Source organism: Bacillus rossius, chromosome 2 (assembly GCF_032445375.1).
Source record: "Bacillus rossius redtenbacheri isolate Brsri chromosome 2, Brsri_v3, whole genome shotgun sequence".
Classification (NCBI taxonomy): Eukaryota; Metazoa; Arthropoda; class Insecta; order Phasmatodea; family Bacillidae; genus Bacillus; species Bacillus rossius.
In genome coordinates, this window is record NC_086331.1 from 58,390,839 (window position 1) to 58,405,031 (window position 14,193).

Genomic DNA, 14,193 nt, shown 5'->3' on the forward strand with positions numbered 1-14,193 from the left:
CAGTTCTTTCACCATACGAGAGCGACATACTCGAGCTGCGTGACCTTTCTTCCCACACGAGTAACAGGTCCACTGCCTTGCTGGACATGTCTCATGAGCATGCCTCCGTCCACATCGGAAGCAAGATGATGCTGCTCCGCTTGCCGCTGCTCCACTAGGGTGTTTGGATGTAGACCTGTATGTGGACTTGTAGTCATTATTTCTCTGCTGCCCGCCTCGCGAGTATGTTTCCTGGACTGTACCTTGTTGCTGATCTGTTACTTTGTTGACAGTTTCTGTTACGTCCATTGGCGAAGTTGGCAATGTTGGCTGGAACAACTTTGTCTGCTGTGCGGCCTGTTCCATGCTGCTGGCGATAAAGCAAGCCTTGTCAAAGTCTAGGTTAGGTTCACAGATCAGACTACGTTGTATGATTTCGGACCGCAAGCCACATACCAAACGATCCCGTAATGCTTCTTGTAGAAATTTACCAAAGTTACATGATTTTGCCAGGTTTTTTAGTTCTTTTATGTATTCAGATACTGATACATTGCTTTGCTGATCACATTTATGAAATCTGAACCTTTCGACTATGATGTTCTTGGCAGGCGAAAAATGTGTAGAAAGCACCTCCAACAATTCTTCAAATTTCTTTGATGTAGGATTTTCTGGTATCAGTATGCTTTTGAGGGTAGCGTACATTTTGGCCCCCATAAGGGTAATAAATAGTGGCACCTTGGCATCTTCTTTGATTTCATTCACTACAAAAAACTGTTTTAGCCTTTCCATGTACGAATCAAAGTCCTCTGTCTGCGCATTATATTCCCCAATATGTCCCAGCAACCCCATGTTTACATTTTCATGTGCGGTACGTGAAAGTGAACAAAATGTGGCCCGCCTTACTCACAATACACCCCACTGTTGTTGTAATGCACTCCCATAAATTACCGCACATCGCCGATCCCATCCTCGTCGCCAATTGTTAGGTTCTTTATTACTATTCCCAAAGGAAATCACACACTCGTCAACACATCACAAAACCACCATCTTGCTCGTTATACACCACCTTTCTAGTCCGCCCTTGCTGCCAACCGTTATACACCTGATCTACGATAGTTATTCATGTTGCACGCAAGCCATTGTTTTCGTACTGTCGAACGAGAACAGCACGTAAGAACTGGTTTACGGTACACATTTTAACATAACATGGCATATTCAAAGTTAATAATGCACGGTAGAAGAGAAAATTTTCCCTGACCTCTCAGGCAATTCCCTGACTTTTCCCGATTTTCCCGGTCTGTGGCCACCCAGATATATCATGATCTTCAGAAGTGGGTTATCAAGTTTTATCCAATTTTACTCATCAAAACAGTTGAAGCAGAGATATAATGCCTACAATTGTGTTTAACACATTAAGGCTCAGTTCACGTGCCAAGTTGATTTTTTTCATTTTACGGTCATATTATTAAGGGGTTCTTTCTGATTTTTTTAACACGAAACACCCACCCGCTCCTCAAAATAACACTAATTGGTTCCAAGAAAACAGAGTGCTAATCAAATACATTTTTTTTCCATAAGAGTGCATATTAGTCAAAATAATTCGTTTTCCAACGAGTTAAGTGTGCCTGCTGACTACCATTTTAATCAAGAGACTGCTCCCATTTTAATTAATTTACAGTACAAATACATGCCTAAATAAATTTTATCTACATTTAAATGAATGTTGAATAACATTTTGATACTAAGCAACCTAAAATTTAATTTTAAAAATCCACATACCCCTTTGTTTAAATAATATGGCTTCAGTATAGCATTCCTAAGTAGGCGCTAACAACTTTTCTGAGTTACAAAATAATACTGTTTTTAATATAGGATATATATATTTCAGTTCTAATAAGAATTAAAAGAGCACAAACTTCAAGTTTTATATTATTAGAAAGATTATTTAACCTGTTAATGTAATTCCTGACTCAGCTGTTTTTACTAAATACATGTCTGCCATGATTTGCTACTAGCGCAATTTGCCACTAGCGCATCCTAGTAGGCACGAAGTAAACTAGCCCTGAAAGCTTCTAGCTTTACTCTCGAGTGCTGCTGCTGTCATACAGTATGGAGTAATATAAACGTTAGCAGAACACATGGGCATCGTCTTGAGATAAACACACAATAAAAGAAGAAAATAGTTATTAACAAAAGAGCAAAATATTGTTTGTTGATTCGTCACATTAATTTGTTGCATTGTATTTAATGCTACACTTGTGCCATAACCATTGTGCATGCACAGAAATAAAAACTCGCGTAAAAAAAACAGAGCTACTTTGAGTCTATGACAGTGCTACTTCAAATCATGTGGTAATTTATTGGTGTCGTTACTTCAAAACCTCACTAATCTAACAGCATTACTTCGAAACGCGAGTGTACCTTACTTTTATTTGTTGTTCTGTCAATAATACTTTCAACAGATGTTTTCCAAGTGTAATATAATGGTTTCCAAAGTTGCGCAAGTGTAATTACAAACACTTTAGTTATTTTACACCCATTATTATGTTACACTTATTGAATATCTGTTAATATTAGTGACAGTAACAAATGAAATTGAGATATTACGTTATAATTTCAGAAACAGCCCTTAAATAATTTTAACAATAATAAAATGAAATAACATGGCATGTGGGACTCATCCGTAAGACAAAGGTAAATAATAGTTAGTCAAGAAAAAAAGTTGAAATTTTCTGCATTAATTTTTTTAAAAAATTTTACCATTTCCTGGGAACTCCTCAAATTGTTTTACTTGCTACTAAACAATTTTATACTTTGTTTCTTAGTAAAATTGTTTCAAACTTTTACAAGATCTAAACGTTAACCTTCTCCACAAAAATCCAGTTTTTAACCAAATGCTTAATACTACGATTTTTAATCATTAACATATTTTATTGAAAGAAAAAATTTCCTACTCTATAAGTAGACTTTTGCTATTCTTTCACTTTTAGGTCTTATTCATATACTTTACCTTTAAATCGATTTTATCTTGATATCGGTTTTGAGAAAGGTGGAAAAGGTTAAGGCGCCATTGCCCCTCCTATTCGTACAATCTGGAGCCGCCACTGTATGTATATGTATGTAACTGTAATGCATTTTGAAAATAGATAAATGTGCAAAGATGTTATGTTCTCCCCATATCAATATGCATGAATAAATACATTCCAAGAAAAAATAGAAAATCTAGCTCACATGTGTTAAAATTCTGCAATACTATTATATGAATAGCTTTAGTTTTCAAACCTAAAAGTCAATACAACATTCCACAACACTACAACGGAATTAAAATAAAATAAAGTAAATAGCTATGTTAATACTTACACTCTTGTGTGGGATAAATGGTTCAATGATAAAACTCCGCAATTTCCCTGATGTTTTCCCAACAGTTTGGTCTTTTCCCATACGCTCACTGATCCAGTTTTGAACAGTTTTCAAATCTACATTCACTTTAATCAAGCCAAGTTTTCCTCTTCGTTTGATAAGCTGGTCAGGCTTGACAACCAATGGCTGGAATACAATAAAAGTACAAAAACTTTAATTAAAATAAAATTAGTTAAAATAAAAGCACATTCATTTTATACTTTCATGAAAATTCACAAATACTACACATGTGTGATACTGTAATAGTGCACTCTACATATTACTCATACTTAATAAATAATTGTGACATTTTAGCCTAGTCTTTCAGAGAAAGCAGAGCTGTAATATAAATTCAGTGCCAGTAATATAATTTATTTTTATTTATTTAAATTTTGTTTCATACCCACCAACAGTACGGAGACTTACGCAGTGGACATGATACATACAAAATACACACAAATAAATGAAATAACAATAAAGAAACAAAACCAAGACATACATACAAACATACAGAAAAAGGACAAATATAAATATTAGTATAAAGTAGTACGATAGTTAGCAGCAAGACATAAAATTCAATAGTGTAAAATAATGTAAGTTGAAAGTGAAAAAATACTAAATATAAATATTCTATCAAAATTCATATCAAATTTATTGCAATTTAAAGGTAATCTATAAATAATATCATTATTTTTAACTGTACACAGGGCTGATAAAAGGCAACTATTAAATTCATACACTCTAAGGCCACTATTATCTAAAATATATTTGCAATTGATATTTTAATTATAACAATTATATACAAAAAGGTGAATATAAATAAGCTTTATGATCTGAAAGGGATGTTCAAGTGGGTCAAGGGAAATTCTTTTGAGTTATTAATTATATATGTTAGTTTTTTATGTCTTCTATTTTATCACTATCAGATGTGTTAAAATTATTCCATATAAATGAACAGTATGATATTTTAGATCAAATTAAGGCCAAATAAAGTGAGATGATTAAGTCAGAATTAGTAGCGTGAAAAGTGATGAACTAAATTTGGGCAAATGTTCATCAAGAATTAGAAATTAAATATTCTACATGCTGATGAAAGTATAATTTAGAATCTAAAAACATGCCAAGATCTTATATAAATGATACTTTGAGATTGATGTAATGTTTAGATTAAATCATAATTTAAAGGTTTATATTTCTCGGTAAAAAATATAATTTTGGTTTTTTTTATTGTGTAACGTGCGGCTGCGCTCAATATGACATTTTGTCTAAAGAACAAAAATAGATTGGCCGTGGAAGTGCCAGGCAGAAACAGTAATAACCACATTACCCATAGGGGCACAGCACACACACAACGTAATTTATGATTAACCTCCTTAAAACTTGGGAAGGTTATGTGGATCGTGATCACAGGGTAAGAAAATAATATCTGGTTTGGTTTATATAGGCATTTACTAAATCTTACTTAATGATTTTGTTGCTGTTTTATTTGACTTTACAAACATTATCCCACTGAAGATGAACCATGGCATTAAATCCGAAACAAAATACCAAGAAAATTGTTGACCTTATTTGCTATACTTAATACATTAAACAATAAACAAAATGGGGGGGCCCTGGGGCGAGATATTATAATAAGTAACAATGGTTATACTTGACTGAATCTTAGGACATTTGTTCTCTTAACTTTACAGGCCATTGAATTTTGAGCGCGCAGGTTCTTCATAAGACAATTTATAAAAAAATTACATTTACTCATTAAATAAATAAAAAGTGTCCTGAAAATGGTTGTTTAGAATTATAAATTATTTTGTGGTTTTTCCACACAGGGGAAAAGACGTTGAAAGCTGGAACTCTTGAGAAATTCTCCGATTGCAGGAGGCAATGAATTTCGGTGAACTAACTCATGAAGTGCGCATTCGGGAGTTGAATTTAGAGCTGAATTTCTCGTCCTAATCCTTGATCCCCGTCTGTAACCAGTATTCCCATAAAATTAGGTTGGTTAACAGGCAGCTGATGTTGGGCAAAGTTAAGCCCAGGAGAACAGCAAAAGGAAAAGTGTGTGTGGAGCGACGAAACAACTTACCTAAGCTGCGGGGTGGAGTAGATCAGGTCGGTCCCTGGAGATGGCCAGATGATACACGACGCGGAAGTTCGTGGTCACCATGAAGAATAATAAGTTATGACAAAAAAACTATTTCAAAAACTAAACTATTTCGGGCAGCTAAAAAATTAAAAATTTAGTGCTAAGGCACATGGCCTTGTCGATAACCAACTACATGCTTTAGATAAAGCCGTTCACGACTTTTCAGAAGCGCGTTGTCTCGGGCTGCGAAGAGAGATCTGCCCTTACCGCGTGCTGCCCGCCGAATCGTCAAAAATGGTGCCGACTCGCCTAATTAAAACTGTCTTTGGTCGCCTGTCCAGGGAAGGGGCTTCGGAAAACCCGAAGGGAACCCGAATGGTTCCGATTGGAGTAGCCGCACTCTAGCGCGTCCTGGCGAGTGTGCACAGAACTACAAGCCCTAAACGACCTCTCGACTTGGATGCAAGTCGATCCTTAAGGCCTGGCTTGGATAGGAGGGGACTATGCTGTCCTCTGGCGGAAAGGAGAGGGAGCATGCCTGCTAGTTGGCGAAACTCCCGCGAGATGTCGTGTGTGGTCCATCTGGGGCGCGAGGGGCTGTGGCCTTCATCCCGGCTCATCCCGGGCATTGGCGCGGCTGTGGGTTATGACCTGCGTGGACCAGAAGAAACGGGGGAGGGGGGGGGGATACGACCGGTGACTGACCCGGCCTGGGAACAGGCTGGTCCGACACGACGATACGTGTTGTTGGGCTGATGAACGGAACACCGTTTCGTGAGAGAGGCAGCTAACTTCAGCACATCTCCAAGAAGAGGAGTTAGCATCTTTGGGACCAGAGAACAGCTTTTCTAGTCACGCTACCGTCTAGGGTGAACAGCTCGACGCGTGACGCCTAGCAGGGTCCAGACGAGACGATCGCTGGTCCAGCATGTCGCCAGCAAACCTCAGCTAACCTCAGCTTTAATCGCTGGGAACGGCGTTGGGAGCACTGGACTGCTAAACAAACTAACTTGTCGGTACACTCGACTGAACAAATCACGATGAGGAAAAAAAGCAGTGGGACATCATATGGAAGATAAAGTAAAAAAAATTAAAAATTTCGTAAAATTAAGTAAATCGTACATTTGTGCCTGAAATTAGCACTGAAACGGCACAATTGTTACGAGAAACTAAGTTCATATTGAACCAATTTTGAATTTTGTTTATATCATTTTGAAATAGAAGACAATCATAGTGTGTTGTGATTTTCAATAAATTTTGAGGTCAACAGCAAAAAGTACACCAGTAGAGTGACTAAAAACTTGAGAAATGTCAACAAGACTCCTGAGCTAGCATTAAACAAGGAGGAATTGTTAATGATGGATACATAGAAAGTTCTACCATTTAAATAGCTTGAGAATAATTTACGTAATTATCACTTAAACTGAATTAACTGATTAACAGTATCAAATGCTTTTGAAAGATCAAAAAAGCATCAGCATGTTCTCTATTAACTTCATTACAAATAGGATTAAGAACAGTGATTAAATTAGTAGAAGAAGAAATTCCTGCTCTGAACCCATGTTAATTATTTTATATTTTATTTTTTAGTTAAAAATTTAACAAATAAAAGTTTTCCAAAAACTTTAGAAAATACATTGAATAAATAAATATACTGGCCAATAATTTGAAACATTTAGTTTAGAACCATTCTTATGTATAGAAATTACTTTAGCCATTTTCTATTTATTCTGAAAAACTTGGGATTTTAAGCTCGAGTTACAGAAATGTTTCAAGAGTGGTAAAAGTAAGTTACAGCAACCTTTTAAAATAAAATTAGGAATGCCATCAGGACATGTTGACCTTTAGGTCCTTAATACCCCACAGAATAAGTCTATCGGAAATAGTAGCGATAGATATTGTGTCAAGGCTCTTGCTGCTGACAGGAACATGGGGATAATGACGAAGTCACATCCATACAAGAAAAATGCTGAGCAAATAGATTGGATAGCAGAACAGGATCACTTGAAACATCATCATTGATTTTTAGTGAGAGGTCATCACAATAGTCATTTTTTATAATTTTCACATAACGCCATTCCCTTTTCCGGAAATGAGAGAAATCTGTATAGTAGTAAGGGTTGTTGTTTATTCTGTACAGTTTGTGGAAATGTTACTTGGATTTCAGGGCTTGATTTAATTCACTTGAGAAACAATCAGAAAAATTTTAAATTCTTTTTAGAAGACAAGGAGATGCTGGATTTGATTATTTCACAAAATCAGTATTTAGTTGATCAACTAGATCAATTAACATCAAAGGATTTATAGTAATTGGACCAATCATAATTTTTAATGAGTTATGCAGAATGAGAAAATTGTGGCTTTTATAATCTCTGAAAATGGAAGTCTGATTATTAATGCTGTACATTAATTCAAATGTAATGGTAATATTAAGAGCAGATGGTATGGGTCTTCTATGATAAGCTCATCAGTAGCTTGAGATATGCAATACAACCAGTCACGAAATCTATTCGCGAAATTCAGGCGTCTCTAATTATAAGCCGTTTGACTAGTTAAATGCATCAAACAGAAGTCATCATGCACAATTCAACGTAAACTAAACATAAAAACCGATGCATGTTTAAAATTTCACGTTTGAGCTTGTTTACAATGATGTTGCGTGATGTCAGTATTTTTTACGCTTATTGGCGCCAGTTTTGTTATGTTTCCGTGAAATCCGTACACTGTAGAACGAGCTGACGGAGTAATGTAAATGGTTGTCTTGCGTTTACGAGATGCGTTTCCGTGTCATTACATAACGGAATGATAGCAAGGTTTACTGTCACTGGCCATGAAGGCGTACTGAGAGTAGGGAGGCAGATGTGTGAGATAAACCAAATTGTAAGTGAACAGGGAAAAATACGGTAACGTTAATAAAAATTAATGTTAAAGAATTCAATATGATTACTAATTACATCTTTGAACATAGAAGCTGTTGATGCAAGTTTCTTTCGGCTGGCACAAGGAAATTGAACGACAGCACTGATACACTCTGCACTTCCATGGTTCAGTGGTCAGAAAAAGGCAGGTAACAATGCACTGCCCCCTTTCCTGATCTTGAAGAGAGATAAGCGGCTTAGCGCGGTCTCGCCAGTCCCCACTACGAGCAGGTAGTACCTGGTTCAGGGAAGTTCCCGCTGCTCAATCCTTAGCAGCACTGTTCAGCACTCTTCAGCGCATATTATTTTTAAATGGCTGCGTGTAAAATTCAAAAACAACGCGAAATTGGACTTTCAACTAACCTTCGATTAGAGTTTCCAGGCAGTGCACAGACATATGTTAGGTATCAAACGATGCAGAATTCTTTCTACTGTATAATAGTATAACTTCCATTTTAATTCGTCGAATACGAACTTGGTTGGAAATAGTTTCACAGACGTCTGCACTCGCTACGTGTGAAAAAAAATCTGTAATATTAGCTGATCATCGTTTGGCTTTCCCAGATATAGCTCTGACATATTTTAGCCTTAACAAATATCCATGGTGCTTTGTCTCTATAAGGGCTTCATCCCATCTCTCTACAATATGTTAGTAATGTGTAAGAGGCGATTTCATAAAAGACTGCACTACTGCATTATGCAGAGATTTATAATTTAATTATTTTATGATAGAATTATTGCACCTTTTAACACAAAATTTTATTTTAGTAAACAAGAAGGTGACATGCATATATAGTTAACGCGTCAGACACGAGACTTTTTAAAATTCTGTATAAAACTGCTTTACATTATTAAAACTTAAGGTCTAATATCTCAATTAAAATGTTATGAAAAATTTTGAAACTACGTACAGACAACAACAGTAGCTAAATAAAACTTTTGACAAAATTTCATTCCAAACTGCAGCAAAAAATTTAACTAACGCTCACTCTTAAGAAAAGATCTGGGTCTGTTATAGTACAAGGTTTATTTGCTGGTTGTTTATTTGGCTGGTAAGAAAGCCTGTTTTTGAGATTATTATTGATATATTTGTTTGTTTAAAATTAGGGCATATTTATTTTTATTATGAATATAAATTTTTTCTAGTCATCTTGTAACAACCCAGATTACAGCCTTCCTCATACAATCCAGCAATAATTTTTTTTTTTTTTGTCAAATTTCAGGTTCGATGTAAATTTTTTTCCTTTCAAAAGTTATTGTGAATTAAAATCTCCGGATTTGTTGTTTTTATTTTTAAAATGCATAAGTTTATTTTTTGGAGTTTTTTTTCCCAGTCTTCTTTGTGTGGGAAGGCATGCTGGCGTAATTCTCCTTCGTTTTTCCAAGACCGAGGCTTTGTTTCACACGCTAGGCGTGAGAGTGTGAGAAAGAGAAAATCGCTACGTCATGGGAACAGAAGTAAGCATTTCGTGGAAGTTTTTGTTGCCATGCGCCGTGATTGGCTGAGAATTACATCAGCGAGCCTAGGACACTGCCCGCACAAAGGGAAGGAAGGCTGTAAAGCTCAGTCATTGTCCGAGCACCGGGCCGAGTGGTCATTGTTCGGGCACCGGGCCGAGTTGGCCGTGGTCGGGCAATGGCTCCGTGTTTCATCTTTTTTTTATGTACATTTAATTTTTATTTATTCTGTTGTACAGAATATATAGTGTGTTTTTTACATGAATTAAAAAAAAAACAGGTAATACATCGAACATTGAGTAAGAATTTCTTCGTGACATGCAACATAACCTGTATGTTCCACTCATCACCTAATTTTGAGCTAGCCGGAGGTGGTGAGTGGTGACAATCTTAGAGAACATGGATTTTATCGTACTTTTTTTGGTGTTTCCATATTGTAAAGCATTTATAAAGAGGGCAAATATGAGTAATTTTTAGTATGGTTAAGTAATATTTACTGCAAACTTGTTTTGCCATGCTTAAGCCTAAAATGTATGACTCTTTATGAAAAGTCAGAGATAAATAAAAATAATTTAGACACAATTTATAAAATTATTTTAACTTGTCTTCTACAGTTTCATGCTCTGCTAAATTTTGTTTTGGGAACTTCCGGGTGGGTCAAGAACAGCAAGGTTAGTAATGTTTGTAAATACCAAAAAATTCTTCAATTTGTGTGTATACTTCCCTGCACTGCAGCTAGCCCATCGTTCACATTATGAACAAGCCCCAGAAAATCAGACTTAGGCTCCAGTTTCGACACTGTCTAGTTTAATTTGCTGCTTGATGGTTTCTTAAGAATATTACAATAAAAATTTTCAGAGACATTGTTCACACTCAAACTCTTGCTTTATTTGGAAAAGCTCCTGTTTAATTTTTGCCGTTTCTGTACGTGAGTCAATAAGAAGGGTTTTCAAGACTCAAATTTTCACTTTTCAACTAGTCGACTTTGTCACAAATATATTTCACACATTTAACAAGCTCATCCATATTTGGTACTTCTAGCTAGAATACTTCTTCCTAAGATTTCTACTGGCTTCCGGTTTTCTTAGATTCCATCTATTTGGGAGAGGATCTGAACAAATTTGTAGTTTTGTCCTGAGCTAAAACTAATGTAAAAATATTGTTATGGGGTAACGGAAACTCCGGAAAATCAGGTTGATTAACTAAAGAAGAATTAATGTTATTAGTAAACAATTACGATGATCGGCGACTGCAGATTAACGAAGTCCGCAGAGCACATGTACCTACGTCCATCAGCTACCAACACTGAGCCGCTACTTGAACACCGGGCTGCTACTGGAATACCGGGCCGCTATTGAACATCGGGTCGCTACTGAACATCAGGCCGCTACTGAACTACCAAACTACTTCATGATAAATGTCAAAAACCTTTCAAACTAACCTTTGAAATAATCTCAGGTTGTCACTACAGTTACTTAAACTTTGATCTTCATTAGAGTAAAAATTGCAGGCTTTATCACATGACCACCACAAGGTGTAGAGTCCCTTGGAATGTTGATTTTGACCTGAATAAGAAGCTAACAATATATGAAAGTGAAAAAAAATCAATATATCTTTCAAAAGAATTTAATTATTATAAACAACATAAAGATAACAGGTAAAGGTTGAGATGACCAACAATAATTTATCTTGGAATGCTAATTTGTCCCCTAAACTACTCTAGAAAAGGATGCTGTTACACCAGTTTACCATACAACATTGACTCTTCAAACATTGTGCAGTAGCAGCAGTGACTTTCAATTAGGATGCATTTTAAGGAGGACTACCCACTAGTTAATTACACGTACATAATAAATGTTACTTTCAAACAGTCACACACGTACTTCAATTTATATATGACATAAATTAGAGCAGACTATAAAGTGATACCATTTAGACAATTGTAAATATCAACTCTAGCATCTATAAAATTCATAATGATGACTCTACCTCAAGTTTAAACATTCAAATATAGCTACAACACAAAAATGGCAGTGTTTATAGTGTCTCTCACCTCAGTTTTAAGCCAAGGATTTTTGGCAACCAGTTTATTCCAATCAGTATTCTCAGAAACTGATGCAAATCGACAACTTGCAGCTGCTGTACCACTGGAAAGATGATGATTTATGAGATTCTTTCCCGTAGCTTCATATATTGCTTTGGCAGACATGATTTTCTCTTCTTGTTACTTGAATCTATTTAGACACAGAAAATTACACTTTTATGTAAATGAAATCTGTAAAAAGTTACACACATATGTTATAACTTATATTGATATCACCAATACCCATAATGTGTGACATGTCAACTGTGGTGGATCATGCATTGCCGTGTACTGGCAATAAACAATGTACAAGTGGTGAATATTGAATTGCTCCAATTATTTGAATATTTATGACTTTATGTCATATATTTTTATAATTATTGTCAACATGTGCACGTGACATATGGATTTATAGCAGATACCTCCGAAATAAGCGAGTTAATATTTTTCTTGCTTTCCTGAGAGTGCAATTTTTCCTTGTGAAATACTTAAGTTTGTGAGATTCTTACATAAAGCCTAGGCAAACCTTAACATAGATATTTCAATGGCTGGCTAAATAAAAAAGACCTGGATATTAAATAAGTTGACTAGGTAAATATAGACCTCGGTTTTTCATGCGATTGCCAATGCCAGATCATCCAGCCCATTGTCCACCCCAATCTCAGATTTGGAAATAATTTGGTACATGGTATCTTCAGACAAATAAAAGAACCAGTAATTTTCAGTTCTGGAATATTGGCTCTAGTTTGGAATTTAAAGCCACTTCAAAGTTTCCCTCTGTTTAGGTTTTTTTTTTTTTTTTTTTTTTAATCAGCAACCAAAGTCAAGTGACTCATTTTGCTTTAACTAACACTTGTAATAATAGTTGTTAATGTACTCTCATGAAATTCACCATACTTATTTAGTATTTTACATAATTTCTAATATCAATGGTAAAATGTAATTTAATGCCCAGAAGTACGCACAATTTATGTTAGAAGTGGAAAAAATGAATTACCAAAAATTGTAAACATCAGTTCAGTAATCCTATTATAACTTTTTTCTATTAATGTTTACAATCTCAGGCTTGGTACCATTAGAAACAGCACAAAATTTGCTACAAAATGATGAGATAAAATTTATGGATCTTTACCTCCCTTCTTTATAAAAGCAAGTTCTTTGTGAAAGAAATAGTTAAGATGATTATAAATCAGTTTTAAGTTTACAAAATAATTTGTACATGTAAAAGCAAATATGTAGTAAAATTTTTATTGCAAAAATGTTTGAAATAAGGATTTAGCCTTGTTGGAAATGCACATTTAATATACTGTAGGCCTTTATAGAAAAATACAAATGAAAAGAAAAAAATTTTTGAAGAAAAGTTACGGTTCAATCACTCAATCAGTTTGCATAATATTGCATCGTCTTGCTTAAATGTAGATGATGTAATATATTGCACCATCTAAATGTTTACTGTAAGGTGATCTCATAGATGTTGGTCACAGGTTGTCCAGTGTGTGGTTGATTAAGTTATTTTCTTTGTATTTTCTGAATGAAGTGGGTAAAACTGACAGTTTTTTTTACAATCTACAATGGCTACCAGTTTATATGAAAAGTGTAATGTAGGTCTTTTTATTAATTCTGTGTCATATAAATATATACACACAAAAAGATATTGCTGAACTTCCTGATGAAGAAACAGAAATTATGTTTAAGAGGATAGATGGATTCATACTGGATTCAAATTCAAGTACATGTTCACACCACTATGCATCACTCATTAAATATTAGGGGGAAGCTTTTAAAAATGTTGTGACCCAGCAAAGGAACACAAAAGGTGTATAAAAAGTGGCACAAGACCTGTATCTCTTCAATGGCCAAAAAAGTGAAAAGGAAAGCTGATGTTTTTTAATTCCAGGACAAAGGAACACAAAAGGTCTATAAAAAGTGGCACAAGACCTGTATCTCTTCAATGGCCAAAAAACTGAAAAGGAAAGCTGATGTTTTTTAGTTCCTGGACAAAAGCTGTGTTCCAACTGTAGGGCGAAGTTATTTCAAGAACAAGAGTTTGAAAATTCACAGAATAATTCTAACAAAGTGGAAGGCCCAGACCCTCACAGTCTTACACCTACGAAGGAAGACCATAGTGACACTACACCATTTGAAAAGGAAGATTTGAATTTAAGCATGAGTACTTTTGATTATCACCCTTAAAACTAATATGACTTTCAAAGCATTCAAAATTAGTGTATGGTAAAAGAAAGATAGCTGAATTCAAAAGTAAAGAGAAATCA

At 35.2% G+C, this 14,193-nt stretch overlaps 1 protein-coding gene across 5 annotated transcripts in view; it reads right to left on the minus strand.

The window, feature by feature from the left end:
- LOC134529309 (ATP-citrate synthase) overlaps positions 1 to 14,193 on the minus strand; it is a 247,610-nt gene that overhangs the window by 195,660 nt on the left and 37,757 nt on the right. For all 5 annotated transcript variants that reach the window (XM_063363226.1, XM_063363224.1, XM_063363225.1 and 2 more), the window contains exons 2-3: positions 11,891 to 12,071; positions 3,340 to 3,525 (exon numbers count right to left, since the gene is read on the minus strand). In XM_063363226.1, coding sequence (XP_063219296.1) covers positions 3,340 to 3,525; positions 11,891 to 12,046 — 342 coding nt within the window. In that variant the 5' untranslated portion in view covers positions 12,047 to 12,071. The remainder of the gene's footprint in view (positions 1 to 3,339; positions 3,526 to 11,890; positions 12,072 to 14,193) is intronic.